Here is a 15614-nt window from a genome sequence, read left to right as displayed (position 1 = left end):
TTCGTCCTCCCCCCCCCCGCCTCAGCAGCGCCTCTCCTCCCGCGCACCTTGGCCGGGCGCCCCCCCCCAGGGTCCTCGCCCTCCCCTCGGCACCCCGCGCCTAGCGCAGAGACGAGGGGGCGCCGGCGGGCAGCCGTCCGCCCCGGGAGCCACGGCCCGGGAGTCCGCGGTACACGCGACCCCCCTCCCCGCCCCCGGGACGACCTGTGCGGGTTCCTGGGCGCCACCGGTTGTGTCGAACCCCAACAAACGGATTGAATTCCCGTGTAGTGGAGGGCGCAGAGGCCCGGAGAGGCCGGGCTGCCGTCCGGGCCCGTGGCTGGCGGAGCGCGGCCCCCAAAGTGAGCGTCCCTGCAGGACTGCCCAGCGTGTGCCCTTTCGGCTCTCCTAGCTTAGATTTCTTTTTTTTTAGACTGGAGTTGAAAATGAACTGTTGCCTCAATAAATTACTGACAGATATGAATAGAATACTTGGAATTTTTATGTGCTTTCCTGCCATGCAAAATCTAGTGCGTAATTATCGCGGAACCTGTGTGGAATTTCTGTTGCCCTATAGGAGTAATTGCTGGTTAGTGTTCTCCTTTCCAGTAGTGATAGGAAGGGTACCTGAGCTTGGAAACGTCCGCATGGGGGAAGATTGCCTTGCCTCTTCTGCGAAATGTATGTCCTCATCATAACTATTCTGTTATCAAGAAGACACCAAAAAGATGATCATGGCAAAAACTCTTGCATTCCTACTCTGGCTTTCTCTAATCCCAGCAGTCAGGGGGCTGAGGCAGGAGGATTGTGGGGAGGTTGAGGCCAGCCTGCACTACAAAGCAAGACCCTGCCTCAAAAAAAAGTTGTATCAAAAGCCAAAAGCAACCAAAATTAGTACATATATTGAAAAGTGGGGGTATATCTCAATGATAGAGCACTTGCCTGGCATGTAGAAGGCCCACTATGGAAAAAGAAAACATTTTGATTAAAAACATATTTTAGGTTTATTGTAAGAAGCTCTTTACAAATTCTTCTGACTCCCTGCACCTAAATGCCCTAGAAGCTCTAGACGCCCTGGAAGTTCCCTCTTGAGACTACTTAAAACTACATAAAACAGGTCATGCATTACTTTAGGTTTGACTTCTGTTCTGTCTATCCACGACAGAAATGTCTGGGTCGTGTATTTGCTTTGTTTTGTTTTGTTTTTGAGACAGGGTCTCACTAGTAGTTCAGACTGACCTCAAACTCGCCAAACTCCTCCTGCCTCAACCTCCTGAGTGCTGGGATTACAAGCACACACTACCAAGCCTGTCTTATTTCTGTTTTTTGTTTTTTTTTGGTTTTTCTCCGGTACCGGGAACCGAACTCACGACCTTGCGCTTGCCAGGCAGGTGCTTTTGCCGCTGAGCTAAATCCCCAGCCCAAGCCTGTCTTATTTCTGGATTTTGTCTAGACTGTTCACGTTCTTGCTATATGAAGTCCAAAACTCAGTATGGTACTTACTGGTATTTTAATCTCATAATTACTGGTACATTCAGATAAATTTTAAGATAAAATTCAGATAAACTTTTTAATCAACTTTAATACTTTAGCATTAAAGTATTTACTAATACTTTAATTTAGTTGGTCTTTTCTTGTTTTTTTGAGACAGGGTCTTGCTATGTAGTTCAGGCTGGCCTTGGACTCACAGTGTAGCCCAGGCTGGCCTTGAACTTGTACAGTCCTCCTGCCTCAGCCTCCTGAGTGCTCAAATTACAGGCAAGAGCCACCACCCCTGGCTTGGTCATTCATTTTTAAAATATTTTTTGTTATTATCACCTTCCCAGATTTGACATGTCCCCATTTATTTGTTTTTGATATAACTTTGGTTTTTTTTGTGGGTAGAGGAAAAGTTTTGGTTTTAATCTTAACTTTCATGTTTTCCAGTCAGCTAGATTCAACAAATGTGTGTGTGTGTGTGTGTGTGTGTGTGTGTGTGTGTGTAAGGAGCAGAAAAAGGTAGACAGTAAGGCACCTTCTGTTTCTGAGGTACGGGGAGTGTAAGAAAATAACACACTAATTGAAACAGAAAGCCAAATTACAAGTTTATAAAACTTTAAACTAGGACAGAAAACACTGGATTTGAGGAGGTGTGGCAGGAAGTTCCTCAAGTGGTATAAGTGACTTTTCCTCTGGTTTTTTGTTGGCATTGATGTGGACCCATAGATTTTCACTGATGGAAGTGTGTCTTAGCCCATTACAGTCATTCTTCAGCAGTTATGGCTGCTCCTTCAAGCTGCCGCCTCTGAGCTTTGGTCGTGATCTCATTAGCATTGGAAAGCTTGCTTGCTGATGTACGATGTCTTAGTTCCCAGGTTCATGTTCATTTTTCTCTGCCTCAGACTTGAACTAGCTAGTTCTCTAGTGATTCTGGTTTCTCTCAGTATGACAGGTATCAAACACCACCATCTGGAGCTACAGGTACTTAATGCATTCAGATGACACTGATTCTGGACCATTTCAGTGAATGGCATTAGAAAACACATGAAGTACATTTTTAGATTTGTTATTTTTTATATAAGAGCTTTATTGAGTTATTTGTATACCATAAAGTGCATCCTTTTAAAGTAATCTGCAAGAGGCTGTGTTTCCCTCCTGCCTGACCAAAAGAATGTATTTTGAAAGTTTTGGATCCATTGCCAGGTGAGAATTGGAAGTCAGTACTGTGTTAATTTACCTTCCTGTTATACATTATGATTCATTTTGAGCAGTTTTGACGATTAAGGTCCCTTTTCTCTGACTTGGCTTTTATGTCCTGTGCCCACTTCTCTATTGGGTTAATGTCTGAGAAATCTCTGTAAAATGTACTTGAAAAAGTTGTTCCTAAAACACTTTGGTGGCTTCACACAATCTTCAGCACAAAGCTTAATTTCTTTAAAGTAGCATATTGAAATTCTTATGTAAGTTCCCAGCTTTCTCTCATCATTTCCAACCTTCTAAGCTTTCTACCCACATCGAAATTAGTTGCTTTCTTACTGAAATGGTGCCATCCCACCTCATTCCATTGTACCTAGGAGCAAGTTCATCTTTCTCTGGGATAATCTATTTACCTTGAGCACTCATCTCTCCAAACTTCTTGTTATCCTTTAAAATTTAATTCAGAATTATACCCTGCAAAGCCAACTCAGCCTCCGTCTACTTGTATTTTGTGTTCATTTATTCTTATAATTTATTATAGTATGGGTACTAGTAATCTTTTTATTACTGTGACCCAATTACCCAAAACAGTCAATCTAGAGGAGGGAAGGTTTATTTTGGCTTATTGTTTCAGAGGTTTTAACCGGTGGTTGCCTGCCTCCAGGTCAGAGACAGCATGGTGAAGGGGTGTGACAGCAGAAAGCTGCTTACCTCATGGCAGCCAGAAAGCGAAGAGAATGAGCTGGAGGGACAGGAAGGGGCTGGAGACAGGAATGTATTCTTCCAGGTTACCCTGCAGTGACCTACTCCCTCTAGCCAGACACCGCCTCCTGATAGCACATTCGGCCATGAACTCATAAGTGGAGTATTGATGTCACCACCCGTGATCTAATTACCTTCGCAAAACCCCACTTCTGAACCTGTGAGCCTTTTGGGGGATGTATTTGATCCACTTCATAACAGTGTAATGTCCTACATTGTCCTTTGCTACACTGCGGAAGGAACATAGGTTTTGGAATCAGATGCTTCACTTCAAAATGTCTTATGTAACTCTTTGTTTGTAAAATGCAAATTAAATACCTAATTCATAGGATTGTTGTGAAGACAAAATAATAGGCATAGGGAATCTGGCACAAGGTTAGGTAAACATGGATCATATTACCCACTGTAAGCACCTTGGAGGAGTCAAAGGACAAAATTAACCACAAATTTCACCTAAAGGTCTAACTGGCTTTAATTTATGATTCTAGAATCAGGTAACACCTTTTTTTGTTTTTTTTGTTTTGTTTTGAAGGCAGGGTTTTGCTATGCAGTTCAGGCTGGCCTTGAACTCACTATGTAGCCCAGACTGGCCTTGAATTTGCAGTGATCTTCTGCCTCAGCCTCCCAAGTGCTTGGGATTACAGGCATGTGCCACCTTACCTAGCAACACCTTAATCTGTGAAATAGAATGAACATTCCCCTGGGAATGATAGAACAGTTAGTTTTTGTAAAGGAACAAGAAAAACAAACTGGATTGGTTAACAGGGTATGCCAGTTTACTTTTCTTGTAAGGGTTATAGCAGTATGGACTTCCTTATTGTGGCTGACTCAGGTAGACTGGGCTCTTTCTGGTTGGTTGCTATGAATCTCTTATTTTATGTATGTGGATTTACTGCTTCCTTAAAGTTTTAGTTTGATTATGTGGCATTAGGTGTTATGGTTTACATCTGGGATTTAGATGCATGGGTTTCTATCCTTAAATTTAGCTCCCTCAGTACTCTGCTATAGCTGCATAGAAGAAACCAGTGACTGCCCTAAGACTTCAGTCACATGCATCTTGAACACTAACAGGCCTAGGCTATCTACTGTTTCACTGCCATTGGTAGCCTGACTTCTCTGGCTCTGGGCAAGGCTTTTTATCATTAAGAATTAATCTTTCTCTTTTCTTCCCCAGGAAAATCTAATGTAATGGATGCACTTAGCTTTGTAATGGGAGAGAAAATAACTAATTTGAGAGTGAAAAGTATTCAAGAACTTATTCATGGTGCACATGTTGGAAAACCTGTTTCTTCCTCTGCAAGTGTAAAAATTGTATATGTGGAGGAAAGTGGAGAAGAGAAAACATTTGCACGGATTATCCGAGGTATTTTCTGTGTATATTTTGGTCGGGAGTCATTTGATTTTCAAGAGTAAGTGAGATGGCTTTTTCTTTGTTTGAAAGGTGGGACTTAGTCCCTGACTTCTGAATGAGCTCCATTCTGGGAGAACATAAGTCCGATTTGATCCTAAGTCTGACACAGTATCTCTTACACAGTACACCTGTGAAAGTTTACAACCCAAATGTTTATATATTGGGGACTTACTGTATTCCACTGATATAATAAATTAGAGGCCCTTTTTTTTTTCCTCAGAGAAAGTAACAGAGTCTGTTTTATTCTTCATTGAGATTCCTCCTGCCAGGCACACACCTGTAATCCCAGTACTTGGGAGGCTGAGGCAGGAGGATTGCTGTAAGTTGGAGGCCAGCCTGGGTGAGTTCAAGTGAGCCTGAGGCCAGCCTGAACTACATTTAAAATCTGTCTCAAAAAATATTTTTTTAATTTTTATTTTAATCAAAAAATATTTTTAAAAGAAAGGAAAAAAAAGACTCTCCCTTAAGCAGACTTATTTATTCAAATATCCTGCCATCAGCATTTTTATATGTGGCTATTTGGTTGAGCCAAAGGAGGGACTCTGAGAGAAGTCATGAATGTTCTTGGGGTTCTTGAGGCTTGTCCCTTTTCTTACTGATGAATTGTGTGCATATTTTATGTATATTTTTATCTTTATAGACAGTTTTTTTCTGTTATTATATATTTTTTGAAACAAGGTCTCGCTATGTAGTTCAGGCTGGCCTTGAACCCACTATATAGCCCAGGCTGGTCCCCAACTTGTGGCGATCCTCTTGCCTCCGCCTCCTGAGTATTGTGATTACAGGCGTGTACCGCTACCACTGTGATAGACAGTTTTTTCTCCCAACATTGAGCGAAATGTTTTAATTTGTATTAATTATTAACTTTGTGTAGTTCTTAACCCTGTGCTAGGATTTTATAGAACCTCTATAAATAAGTACGTGGTTTACTGTTTTAAATCATTGCTGTTTTCAGTCTTGTTCTCTAGAACTTTTCCAGTTTATAAATCCTATCTTATTAACTTTCCTCAAGTTCACTCACAGGTGATTTTAGGAATACTCACTGTTACATATTTGTCCCTTCGTGAGTAATTTTATGTCTTTCTCACCTGGGCATATTCTTTTTTTCTTTTTCTTTTTTTTTTTTTTTTTGGTGTTTTTCTGGTACCCAGAATCGAACTCACAACCTCGCGCTTGCCAGGCAGGCGCTGTGCCGCTGAGCTAAATCCCCAGCCCCAAACTGTTTCTTTTTTCCTTTTTTTTTGTTTTTTTTTTTCTTCACCTGGGCATATTCATTGCCTAGTTTTTTCCCTTTTCTTTTGGATTTTCTGTTTATTGAGCTGGAGTCTTACAGTGTTGCCCAGACTGACCTCAAACTACTAGCTCAAGTAGTCATCCTACTTCACACTTTCAAGAAGCTACAGCTACAGGTCAGGCCACCACATCTGGCCTTCCTTGGTATTTTTAATTCCCAAATAACCATCTCAGTATGGATTTCCTTGCCTGCTGTCTCAGTTACTTTTCTCTCGTTGCCGAAACAAAATATCACACACCCAGAATTAAGGAAGGAAAGGTTTATTTAGCTCACTGTTTGTGAAGATTTCAGTCCATACTGGGATGGCTCCAAGGCAGAGTGGCACATGGCAGAGGGCAAGAGTTCATGCAGCAGAAGACAGCAAAAGCAACAAGAGCTTTGAAGTGGGGAGCTGTGACAAACAGCCTCTTTCCCTCCCTTACATTGTATGCAAACTGCCCGCCCCAGGGGAAGGTCTAGCGCTCACACCCATAATCCCAGCATTGGACTATGGATCAGTCAAAAATCCAGAAGCCTGCCCCATGATTTCCTGAGGATTTGGGGAGACACGCAGACACAGACCATAACACCCGCCATACTGAATCTCAGTGCTTTCACTCCTATGCAGAAATGTCTGTTCTTCCTCATTCCCAGGTCTCTCTTACTAAGCATTTACTACTTTCTCACAGGCCATTTACTTGCATACTTTGTTTTTGTTTGTCTCCCTTACTAGGATACAATCTCTTTAAGATTAGAGACTTTCGTCTACTGTTTTTTTCCACCAGAGAATAGTCCTTGGCATTTAACAGACACTGTTATTGACTGATGAAACACGTGTGTTAATAGGCATATTGTTGCAGAACTGGCCATTCCAATATAGAATATTCTGCAACAGTCTGTGTTCTGTCTTTCAGGGGGATGCTCAGAATTCCATTTTGGTGATAACCTTGTGACTCGCTCTGCCTACATAGCAGAGTTGGAAAAGATAGGCGTAATAGGCAAAGCACGAAATTGTCTCGTTTTTCAGGTAAGTGGCTGTAGTAGTTTATCTGATTCATAGTTTTGGAAATGCATTGCTATATGTTATATGTTGTCCCTTCCTGTTTTAAATAGGGAACTGTAGAGTCGATTTCCATGAAAAAACCCAAAGAAAGAACCCAGTTTTTTGAGAAGATCAGCTCTTCAGGAGAGCTTATGGCAGAGTATGAAGAAAAAAAAAGAAAATTACAAAAGGCTGAGGAAGATGCACAGTTTAATTTTAACAAGAAAAAAAATGCAGCTGCCGAGCGCAAGCATGCAAAATTAGAAAAAGAAGAGGTAAGGTGTCCCGAAGAAGTGACTGCTTTCTGTGAAATTTGCCAAGTTTTACCTTGGCATTACCAAGAAGATTGCTTTAATAATAGAAATATAAACATAAATAGACATCAAAGATAAACTGATAGTCATTAAATATAGATAAATTGTATAGTGTATCTTCCACTATTTGGGTTTTTCTTCCCAGGACAGTTTTGGATCTTGATATTTTTAAGCTTGTAAAAATTATTGAGAATGTCTGGGGTATATAGTTCAGTGGCACAAGCACCTGCCTAACAAGTACAAGGTCCTTAGTTTGATTCCCAGTACCAAAAAAAAACCACAAAAAATAAAATACTAAAAATTATTGTGGACCCAGAGTTTTTGTTTATATAGATTATATTTACCAATATTTGTTGTATTTGAAATTAAAACCTTAAATTAAAAAAATATTTTACCAATGCATGCAAAAATTGCAATTGAATTAATTAAATGATAACATATTTTATGAAAAATAACTATATTTTCCAAAGTGAAATAGTTAAAAGAACAACATTGTTTTACTTTTCTTTGATGGTACTGGGCATTGAACTCCTGGCCTTCAGTCTGAGCTCTGTTCTCATCCCTTTTTAATTTTTTTTTTTAGAGACAGGGTCTTGCTAAATTTCCCAGGCTTGGCTCAAACTCCTGATCCTCTTGCCTCAGCCTGGGCCATGTGACAGGTGCTGTCACATTCAAGTTTTCCTCCAACAGCCATTTCCTCATGCAGCTACTTGTTGTCTACTTCCTCATCATAATTAGCATGCCTTCCCTTATGCTTCCACATTATCCTATTTTCTTTCTTTTGTAGCATATATTGCTGTATGAAATTATCTTTTTTATTTGCTTTTATCCTCTCGACTCCTTTTCCTTCCTCTCCCCTGCATTATAATAACTAGGATGTAAGCTTCATAGGAGCAGAGATAGTTTTCCTTGTTTTCTGCCATATCTCAGCAGTAGAGCAGCACCTGGTGTGTCGTAGACACTCAGTAAAGATTTGAAGAAATAAATGAAGGGTGGGTGGGTTCCTAATTAGTGAAATTTTCTCAGTTCCCTCATATGTCTACATATGTTCTTGGTTTTGTTAGTGGAAAGGGGTGGGCAGTAAAAGTCAGACTGTAATACTCTTTCTGTGTACTGAAATGGCTGAGTTAAGGAACTTGAAACATTATAAAGACAGTTAAAATAGGCTGTTTTCCTAATTGGTGGTTTTTTTTTTTTTTTTTTTTTTTTTTACAGCATCCTTGGCAGATAACTGTCTAGCTGTTACTTAGAATATTTCATTGACTAGGAGTTCTTCTCTTGAAGTGGTCCAATCCTTTATTTCTTTATATTAATAGCATAGATCGATGTTAAGGAAATTCTTCATTTCTCATGTAATATAAAACTGTAATCAAGTAAATTGCTACAGGCCAGGTGTGGTGGCGCACGCCTATAATTCCAGTACTCAGGAGGCTGAGGCAGGAGGATTGTTGAGAGTTTGAGACTACCCTGGGCTACAAAGTGAACTCAAGGCCAGCCTGAACTGCATAGTGAGACCCTGTCTCAAAAAGACAAAAAAAAAAAAAGAGTTCTGGTAAATTATTACAACTTCCATTAGTCCTATTATTTTTAATCAGTAGAAAAACTACTACTTCCCATACTATTAATTTTATGTAAAATCATTGAACTTAAAGTTGTTAGAAAATGTATAGTCATGTAACACTCTTTCTTCAGTTTACAAATAAGGAAGCTGGCACCAGGGAATGTTAGTGGACTTCTCAGAACAGAGATGCGGGTAAGGACACTAGGTAGCAGTTGCTACTTCATTGTTCTTACTAGCACTAACACTAAGTACATTCATTCAAAATCATTCACTGGTTTACTGGCTTATTTTAGAAGTGTATCCAGAAAGTATCCAAATAATGGGACTCTTGTCAAGAATACAGTTTCTTAATAACATAAACAAAAATTCATTGTGGATCAGTGTGGTGGTATAGTAGTGGAATTTGTGGAAAGTCAGCTTAAATATACTCCCTTTTAACTTCTGTTGAATTGTACTGTTTTATAGGCAGAGCATTACCAAAGTCTCCTTGAAGAACTGAAACTGAACAAGATACAACTGCAGCTTTTCCAGCTATATCATAATGAGAAAAAAATTCATTTCCTGAACATGGAGTTAGAGCATGTGAATAGGGATTTGAGTGTCGCAAAAGAGTCGCAGTCTCATCGTGAAAACATAGTTAAAGCCAAGAAAAAGGAACATGGAATGCTAACTAGACAACTACAACAAACAGAGAAAGAATTGAAGTGAGTTTTTAAAAATAGCTATTAATATTTGGATTTTATATAGACTGAGAGAAAAAATATGAGTGGCAGTAGAAAAGTTGACTTTTTTTGAGACAGTCTTACTATATAGTGTAGGCTGACCTTGAACTCATTTATGTAGCCCAGGCTGGCCTTGACCTCACAAAAATCCTCCTGTCTCAGCCTCCCAAGTGCTGAGATTACAGGCGTGTGCCACCACACCTGGCTAGGAAAGTTGACTTTTTAAAATGAGCTTTTGGCTGGGTATGGTGGCACATGCCTGTAATGCACCTGAGAGGCTAGGGCGAGAGGATCACTGTGAGTTCGAGGCCAGCCTGGACGACATAGTTCAAGGCCAACTTGAATTGCAGAGTGAGACCCTGTCTCAAAAAACAAAAACAAAATGAGTGTTTCATTTTGGAATATTTTGGGGTATTCTGAAAAAGTAGAGTTGCATGTTTCCCATGCTGTTTATCTTATTAACATCTTATACTATTTGTATGCCACATTTTTTAGAATTACTATAACAATATGATATATTATTAAAATCTATACTTTCTTTATATTCTACTGTGTGCCTCATGTCCTTTTTCTGACCCAAAACATGACAGTACATGTAAGTGTCTGTTTTCCATGCCTGTGACAATTTTTGAGGCTTTCCATGTTTGAATGGCCTGATAGTTTTCAAGAATATTGGTCCAGGTTTTCTATAGAATGACCCTCATTTGGAATTTGTCTGGCAGTTTTCTCATAATTATTGGCATCATGGATTTTGGAGAGGAAGTCTTCAGATGTAAAATGCTGTTCTCATCACATAATATAGGGGTGTCAAAATATTATCTATGTTGTGATATATATCTAGTGCTCTGTGTCATATCAACAGATATCTACTTGTGGCCATTGAAAATTCTTTGAGTTAGAGTCTGTGTCCCTTTCACATAGCCCTATCATTGTGACTTTTCAGCATGTCCATACTTTATGGCACTGTGAGATGCCCCAGGCCTGGAACCAAGTATTTCTCTCCAGAGTGCTGGCTCCTTTTATTGATGAATGGTTTTAGGAGACAACCTCTGTGTGCGAGTGTGCTGTTGACAGAACTAGGACATGTATGTGTGTGCTGAATCACATATACACATGTCTATCAGTATTTCCACAGGTAGCCATCTGTGTCTGTGTTAAGCTAAACATGACTTGGTACTGATGTCTCTCAACTGTAATCCATCACCATGTGGATGACTTTATCCTGCTCTTGTTTAGAAACTTCCTTTTCAGTAGTGAGAAACCTGGCATCCACCATCAGCCATCAATTTAATTGTTCAGTTCCAGTGATTATGTGCAGCAGTATCAGAATAGTTAACTTATACTCACAGGGAAGCAGTTTTATCACTAGAGTATAGTGCTTTTGTAAAAGTCCTTTTTTGGTATTACAGACTCCAGACTTACTCAAGCCAGCAGTTTTTCTTCACACTCTTTTATTAAAGTTTTAATATATTTGTAATATATTTAGATTCTTTTGTTACATTTTACATTCCATCTGGTGCTCCTCAGTCTCACGTGATTATGTAAAAAAAAAATCTTTACATTAAAATTCATTCTTGGGCTGAAGATACAGCTCAGGGGCACAAGCGCCTGCCTGGTAAGTGCAAGGTCCTGAGTTCAAGTGCCAGTACCAAAAATATTAAATAAATAAAATAAAATTTATTCCTGGTGCTGTGAAGTTCTACAGTTTTGGGGAAATTCATCATTTAAGCACTGCTAAAAAATGCCCCAGGTGTCATGTACTCATCCCTCCCTGAACTTGCTCAACCTTTGGCAACTGTTGATCATCTTAACAGTCTTCAGAGCTAATTCATAGAATTTAGTTTTGAAGGTGACTTGAACAAAAGAATTTCCATTTATATATGAACAGAATTAGTTTTTTTCAAAAAATCTTTTTTTCTTTTTAGGTCTCTTGAAGTACTTTTAAATCAGAAGAGGCCTCAGTACATTAAAGCCAAAGAAAATACTTCTCACTACCTCAAGAAATTGGATGTGTCTAAGAAATCAATAAAGGACTATGAAAAGCAATGCTCTAAGCAGGAAGATGACATAAGAGCCCTTCAGACAGAGCTGGTTGATTTAGACAGTGCATGGAAAAGTTTTGAAAAACAGATTGAAGAAGAAATCTCACTCAAAGGGCGAGGCATTGAACTGGAAGCCAGTCAGGTGAAAAAGTCAACAAATGGGAAATAATTTTTAATTGTTTCAACTTATCCTTTTAATTAGAAAAAGTTTAAAGAATGACTTCTCTGATATTTAAGAGATTATCCTCATAGTGTAAATTATTGGAATTTAAAATTCTAAATCTGTACTCAGAATCTGAATTTAGTCTTTAGACTAAGCTATTTTTTCTCTATATGACAGATGGCATTATAACGTTTATACATTAAAGTCTTAGAAAACAAGATTACCTGGTGTAATTTTGTAAGTTAGAAAATTAGCGAAGTTATTTTTAAAGTAAAACAGGTTTTTTCATGATACTATGAAAACTTAAAGACAAGATATATGTGTCTTTGAAGAAATTTAGCCAAGCATGGTGGCGCACGCCTGTAATCCCGGCACTCGGGAAGCTGAGGCAGAAGGATCATTGCAAGTTCAAGGCCAGCCTGGGCTACAAAGTGAGTTCAAGACCAGCCTGAACTGCATAGTGAGACCCTGTCTCAAAAAGACCAAAAAAAAAAAAAGAAAAATTTAATTGACGGAAAGGAAAATGACTATGTAAGGTGATTTAAAATGTTCAATGATAGCTTAATATCCAACTTAGTATAGTATGTAATAGTTATAATAAATTAATAGTAAATATCAAATGTATGTGATTGATAATTTTCAAACCTTTTGACTAAACTTTTATCATTTATCTTTTATGGTAATTTTACATTATAATGTATGCCAAAATACTTGTGGCTGTATAAATAGAAAAAAGATGTATCATTTTCTTTGGATTCTTCTTTCCCTCTTAAGATTTTCTTTTCTCTTTTCCTTTTTCTTTTTTCTTTTTTTCTTGAGATAGGGTCTCACTATGTAGTGCAGGCCAGCCTTGAATTCACTGTGTAACCCAGGCTGTCTTTGAACTCATAGCAATCCTCTTGCCTCAGTCTCCTGAGTGCTGGGATTATAGGCATGTGCCACCATGCCTGACACTCTTTAAGATTTTCTTACAGAGTTTTAGATAGCATTTGCTTTGAATATCTTGTTGCTCTATCTAAAGAGGTTAAGGTAAGGAGGTTTTCACGTTATGTTCACATATTTTACCTGGAGAAAATGGTTAATTATGATCTAATTTATATAAAACAAGTTTTGAATAAGATTAATTATCTGCTAGCCCAGGATGTCATACAAAGAAGTTTCTCTCATGCTCCTTTGAGTGAGTTAGCAATGTTTTGGTGCTGTCTGTATAGCTGGATCGCTATAAAGAACTTAAGGAACAAGTAAGAAAGAAAGTAGCTATCATGACTCAACAGCTGGAGAAGCTGCAGTGGGAGCAAAAAGCAGAGAAAGAAAGGCTGGCGTTGGAGAAGAGGCGGAACGGAGAAGTTCAGGTACCTGAGATCCTGCAGTAATGATTTAGAGTTATTGTTGATTAAGTCACATTCCCTTCTCTATTGACTTTTCAGTATACGTATGAATGGATTCACTTCAAACATCAACAGTTTTTAAAATGTTGGGGGGCTGGGGTTTAACTCAGTGGTTGAGTACTGAGGCCCTGCATTCGATCACCATCATCACAAAAAGAAAAAAATATGGATTATGTGTTCTGCTCTAGTATTATTTGGATGCTTTTTTATGGTTACAATGGGAAAAGATAGTGCTTTCATTCATGCATTCAGAGTTTTCTGGGCATCTGAGTAGTGATAGGTGTGTTCATGAGACACAGTCTGTTTCTCACATGTCTTTTAGTCCAGTGGAGTGAGGAGGACAGCTAGAGGGAAAAAGTAAGTATCCTAGTAGAGATGAATGCAAAGTCATTTGAAAACATTCAACACTAATCACTCTGCTCTCTGTATTCTTTTGTTTTGCTTCTGTGGGTTCAACCAATCAAAGATTGAAAATATCTTGAGGAAGAAAAGTACATTTACTGAACATTTACAGACTTTTTCCTGTCATTATTTCCTAAATACAGTATTATGCCTGTTTGCCCAGCATTTACATTGTATAAGTATCATAAGTAATCTAGAGGGGATTTAAAATTACGGGAGGATGTGTGAAGGTTGTTCTCAGGTGCTGCTGTATTTTCTACAAGGGTCATGTAACACAGAGGTTCTGGAATCAGCCCCCGAGGTACGGCAGGGTGACTGTAGCCCAAGAACAGGTAGTTAATCGACAGCACGACTTACCATCAGACACGGTGATGACGATCTGCCTCAGTGAGGCATACCGGGCTTCTGCAATCTTAATCTTCACTTAATGTATATTGTCTCAATAGATAACTGAGTTATTTAACTCTTTTGTCCTTTGATTTCTTCATTTTTTACAACGAGGATGGCCTTGTCTGTCTTGTGGTGATAGGCAGTTTCAATAGATGCAAATGACAGTGACAGTTCACCAAGCATTTAATCTCCCTCTTAATGCATTATGACCTTCTTTCTAAAGACAGAACTTGACTACAAAATTATTATAGCTCATTCAACAACAAGAACAATTCATTATGGAGTTTCTGGGCATATGACATTATAATATAGTGTTTAATTTGCATGTGTTGTACCAAAAATTGCTGAAAACCCAGTTTGTCTTCAAAGACCTTGATGTGGTAGATGTTATTATATTCCCATTCTTGTTTTTTCTCTTACCTACATCCATTGCCTTGGTGATCTATGGCCACACAGCTTTAAATACCATGCTGCAAATTTTTTTATCTCCGGCTCAGCCCTTAAAACTCCAACTTCGTATATATCCATCTGCTTCCTCAGCATCTCAAACTTACACATTCTGAACTAGAAACTTCTGACCTTCCCACCCACCACCCACATGTGAGGCAGTCTTTCTTGATAATAGTCGTCTTCCTGGTTGCTCAGGTTGCCAAAAAGTAGAGCCCATCTCTTAATTCTTTCAACAAATTTCTGTTGGTTCCACCTTCAAAATACAGCAAGAATCTCTCCATCTCTACTGCTGCCACCCTGGTCCAGTTCACCATTTTGGAGGGTTTAAGTCAGTGTAGTGGCCTACAGCATCTCTGTTATTGCCCTTGACTCCTACACAGAAGTCACAGCATAGCAGCCCAAATGACACTTTTATTATATGTCAGATCATGAAACCTGGTCTTTTTAAACTCTCCACCAGCCACAGCACACATAAATTTTTAAGTTGGGTTCCTTGAATGGCTGTAACAGTTTAGCTGAATTATCAACCTATTTGGCTTTTCAAAATTAAAATTTGCTTTCATAACTATTTTCACTTACCTATATTTGATACAGTTCAAATTCATAAAAGTTCACAGTGTGGTAAATTTGAGATGTGATTTCATTAGTTTGGAGTTGCTAATTGACTTCAGGTTTTATTTCCTTTCAGGGAAATCTAAAACAAATAAAAGAACAAATAGAAGACCACAAAAAACGGATAGAGAAGTTGGAGGAATATACAAAATCTTGCATGTAAGTAGAGGAGAAAAATCCTTGCAGCTGTTTTACATCTATAGAGTCCAGTATATTTCTATTTCTATACATCAAAGAATCTTCCCATTGTTTTAGCAGTATTTTTTTTTTTTTAACTTTAAAGAGTAAAAGAAGAACAATGTAGCAATAGGGGGATTCACTGAATTACAGACAAAGTGGTAGGGTATTATCAATGGTTGTTATTTTGCCTATTGGTATCTTCAAGATAGTTTCTCAGGAAAACAAACAGACAAACAATAGTGAGTTG

The 15614-nt window shown here is 38.7% G+C and overlaps 1 protein-coding gene across 1 annotated transcript in view; it reads left to right on the top strand.

Annotated features, from left to right (window-relative positions):
- Positions 1-15614, top strand: part of Smc1b (structural maintenance of chromosomes 1B) — a 55571-nt gene that overhangs the window by 604 nt on the left and 39353 nt on the right. The window contains exons 2-8 of the mRNA XM_005379490.1: positions 4592-4780; positions 7016-7128; positions 7215-7418; positions 9484-9722; positions 11666-11924; positions 13157-13297; positions 15264-15346. Of these exons, the coding sequence (XP_005379547.1) occupies positions 4592-4780; positions 7016-7128; positions 7215-7418; positions 9484-9722; positions 11666-11924; positions 13157-13297; positions 15264-15346 (1228 nt within the window). The remainder of the gene's footprint in view (positions 1-4591; positions 4781-7015; positions 7129-7214; positions 7419-9483; positions 9723-11665; positions 11925-13156; positions 13298-15263; positions 15347-15614) is intronic.

This window comes from Chinchilla lanigera, unplaced genomic scaffold (genome assembly GCF_000276665.1).
Source record: "Chinchilla lanigera isolate Chin_1 unplaced genomic scaffold, ChiLan1.0 scaffold00012, whole genome shotgun sequence".
Taxonomy (NCBI): Eukaryota; Metazoa; Chordata; class Mammalia; order Rodentia; family Chinchillidae; genus Chinchilla; species Chinchilla lanigera.
The sequence above is the reverse complement of the archived record's forward strand: the minus strand, read 5'-3'. Positions and strand labels throughout refer to the sequence as shown.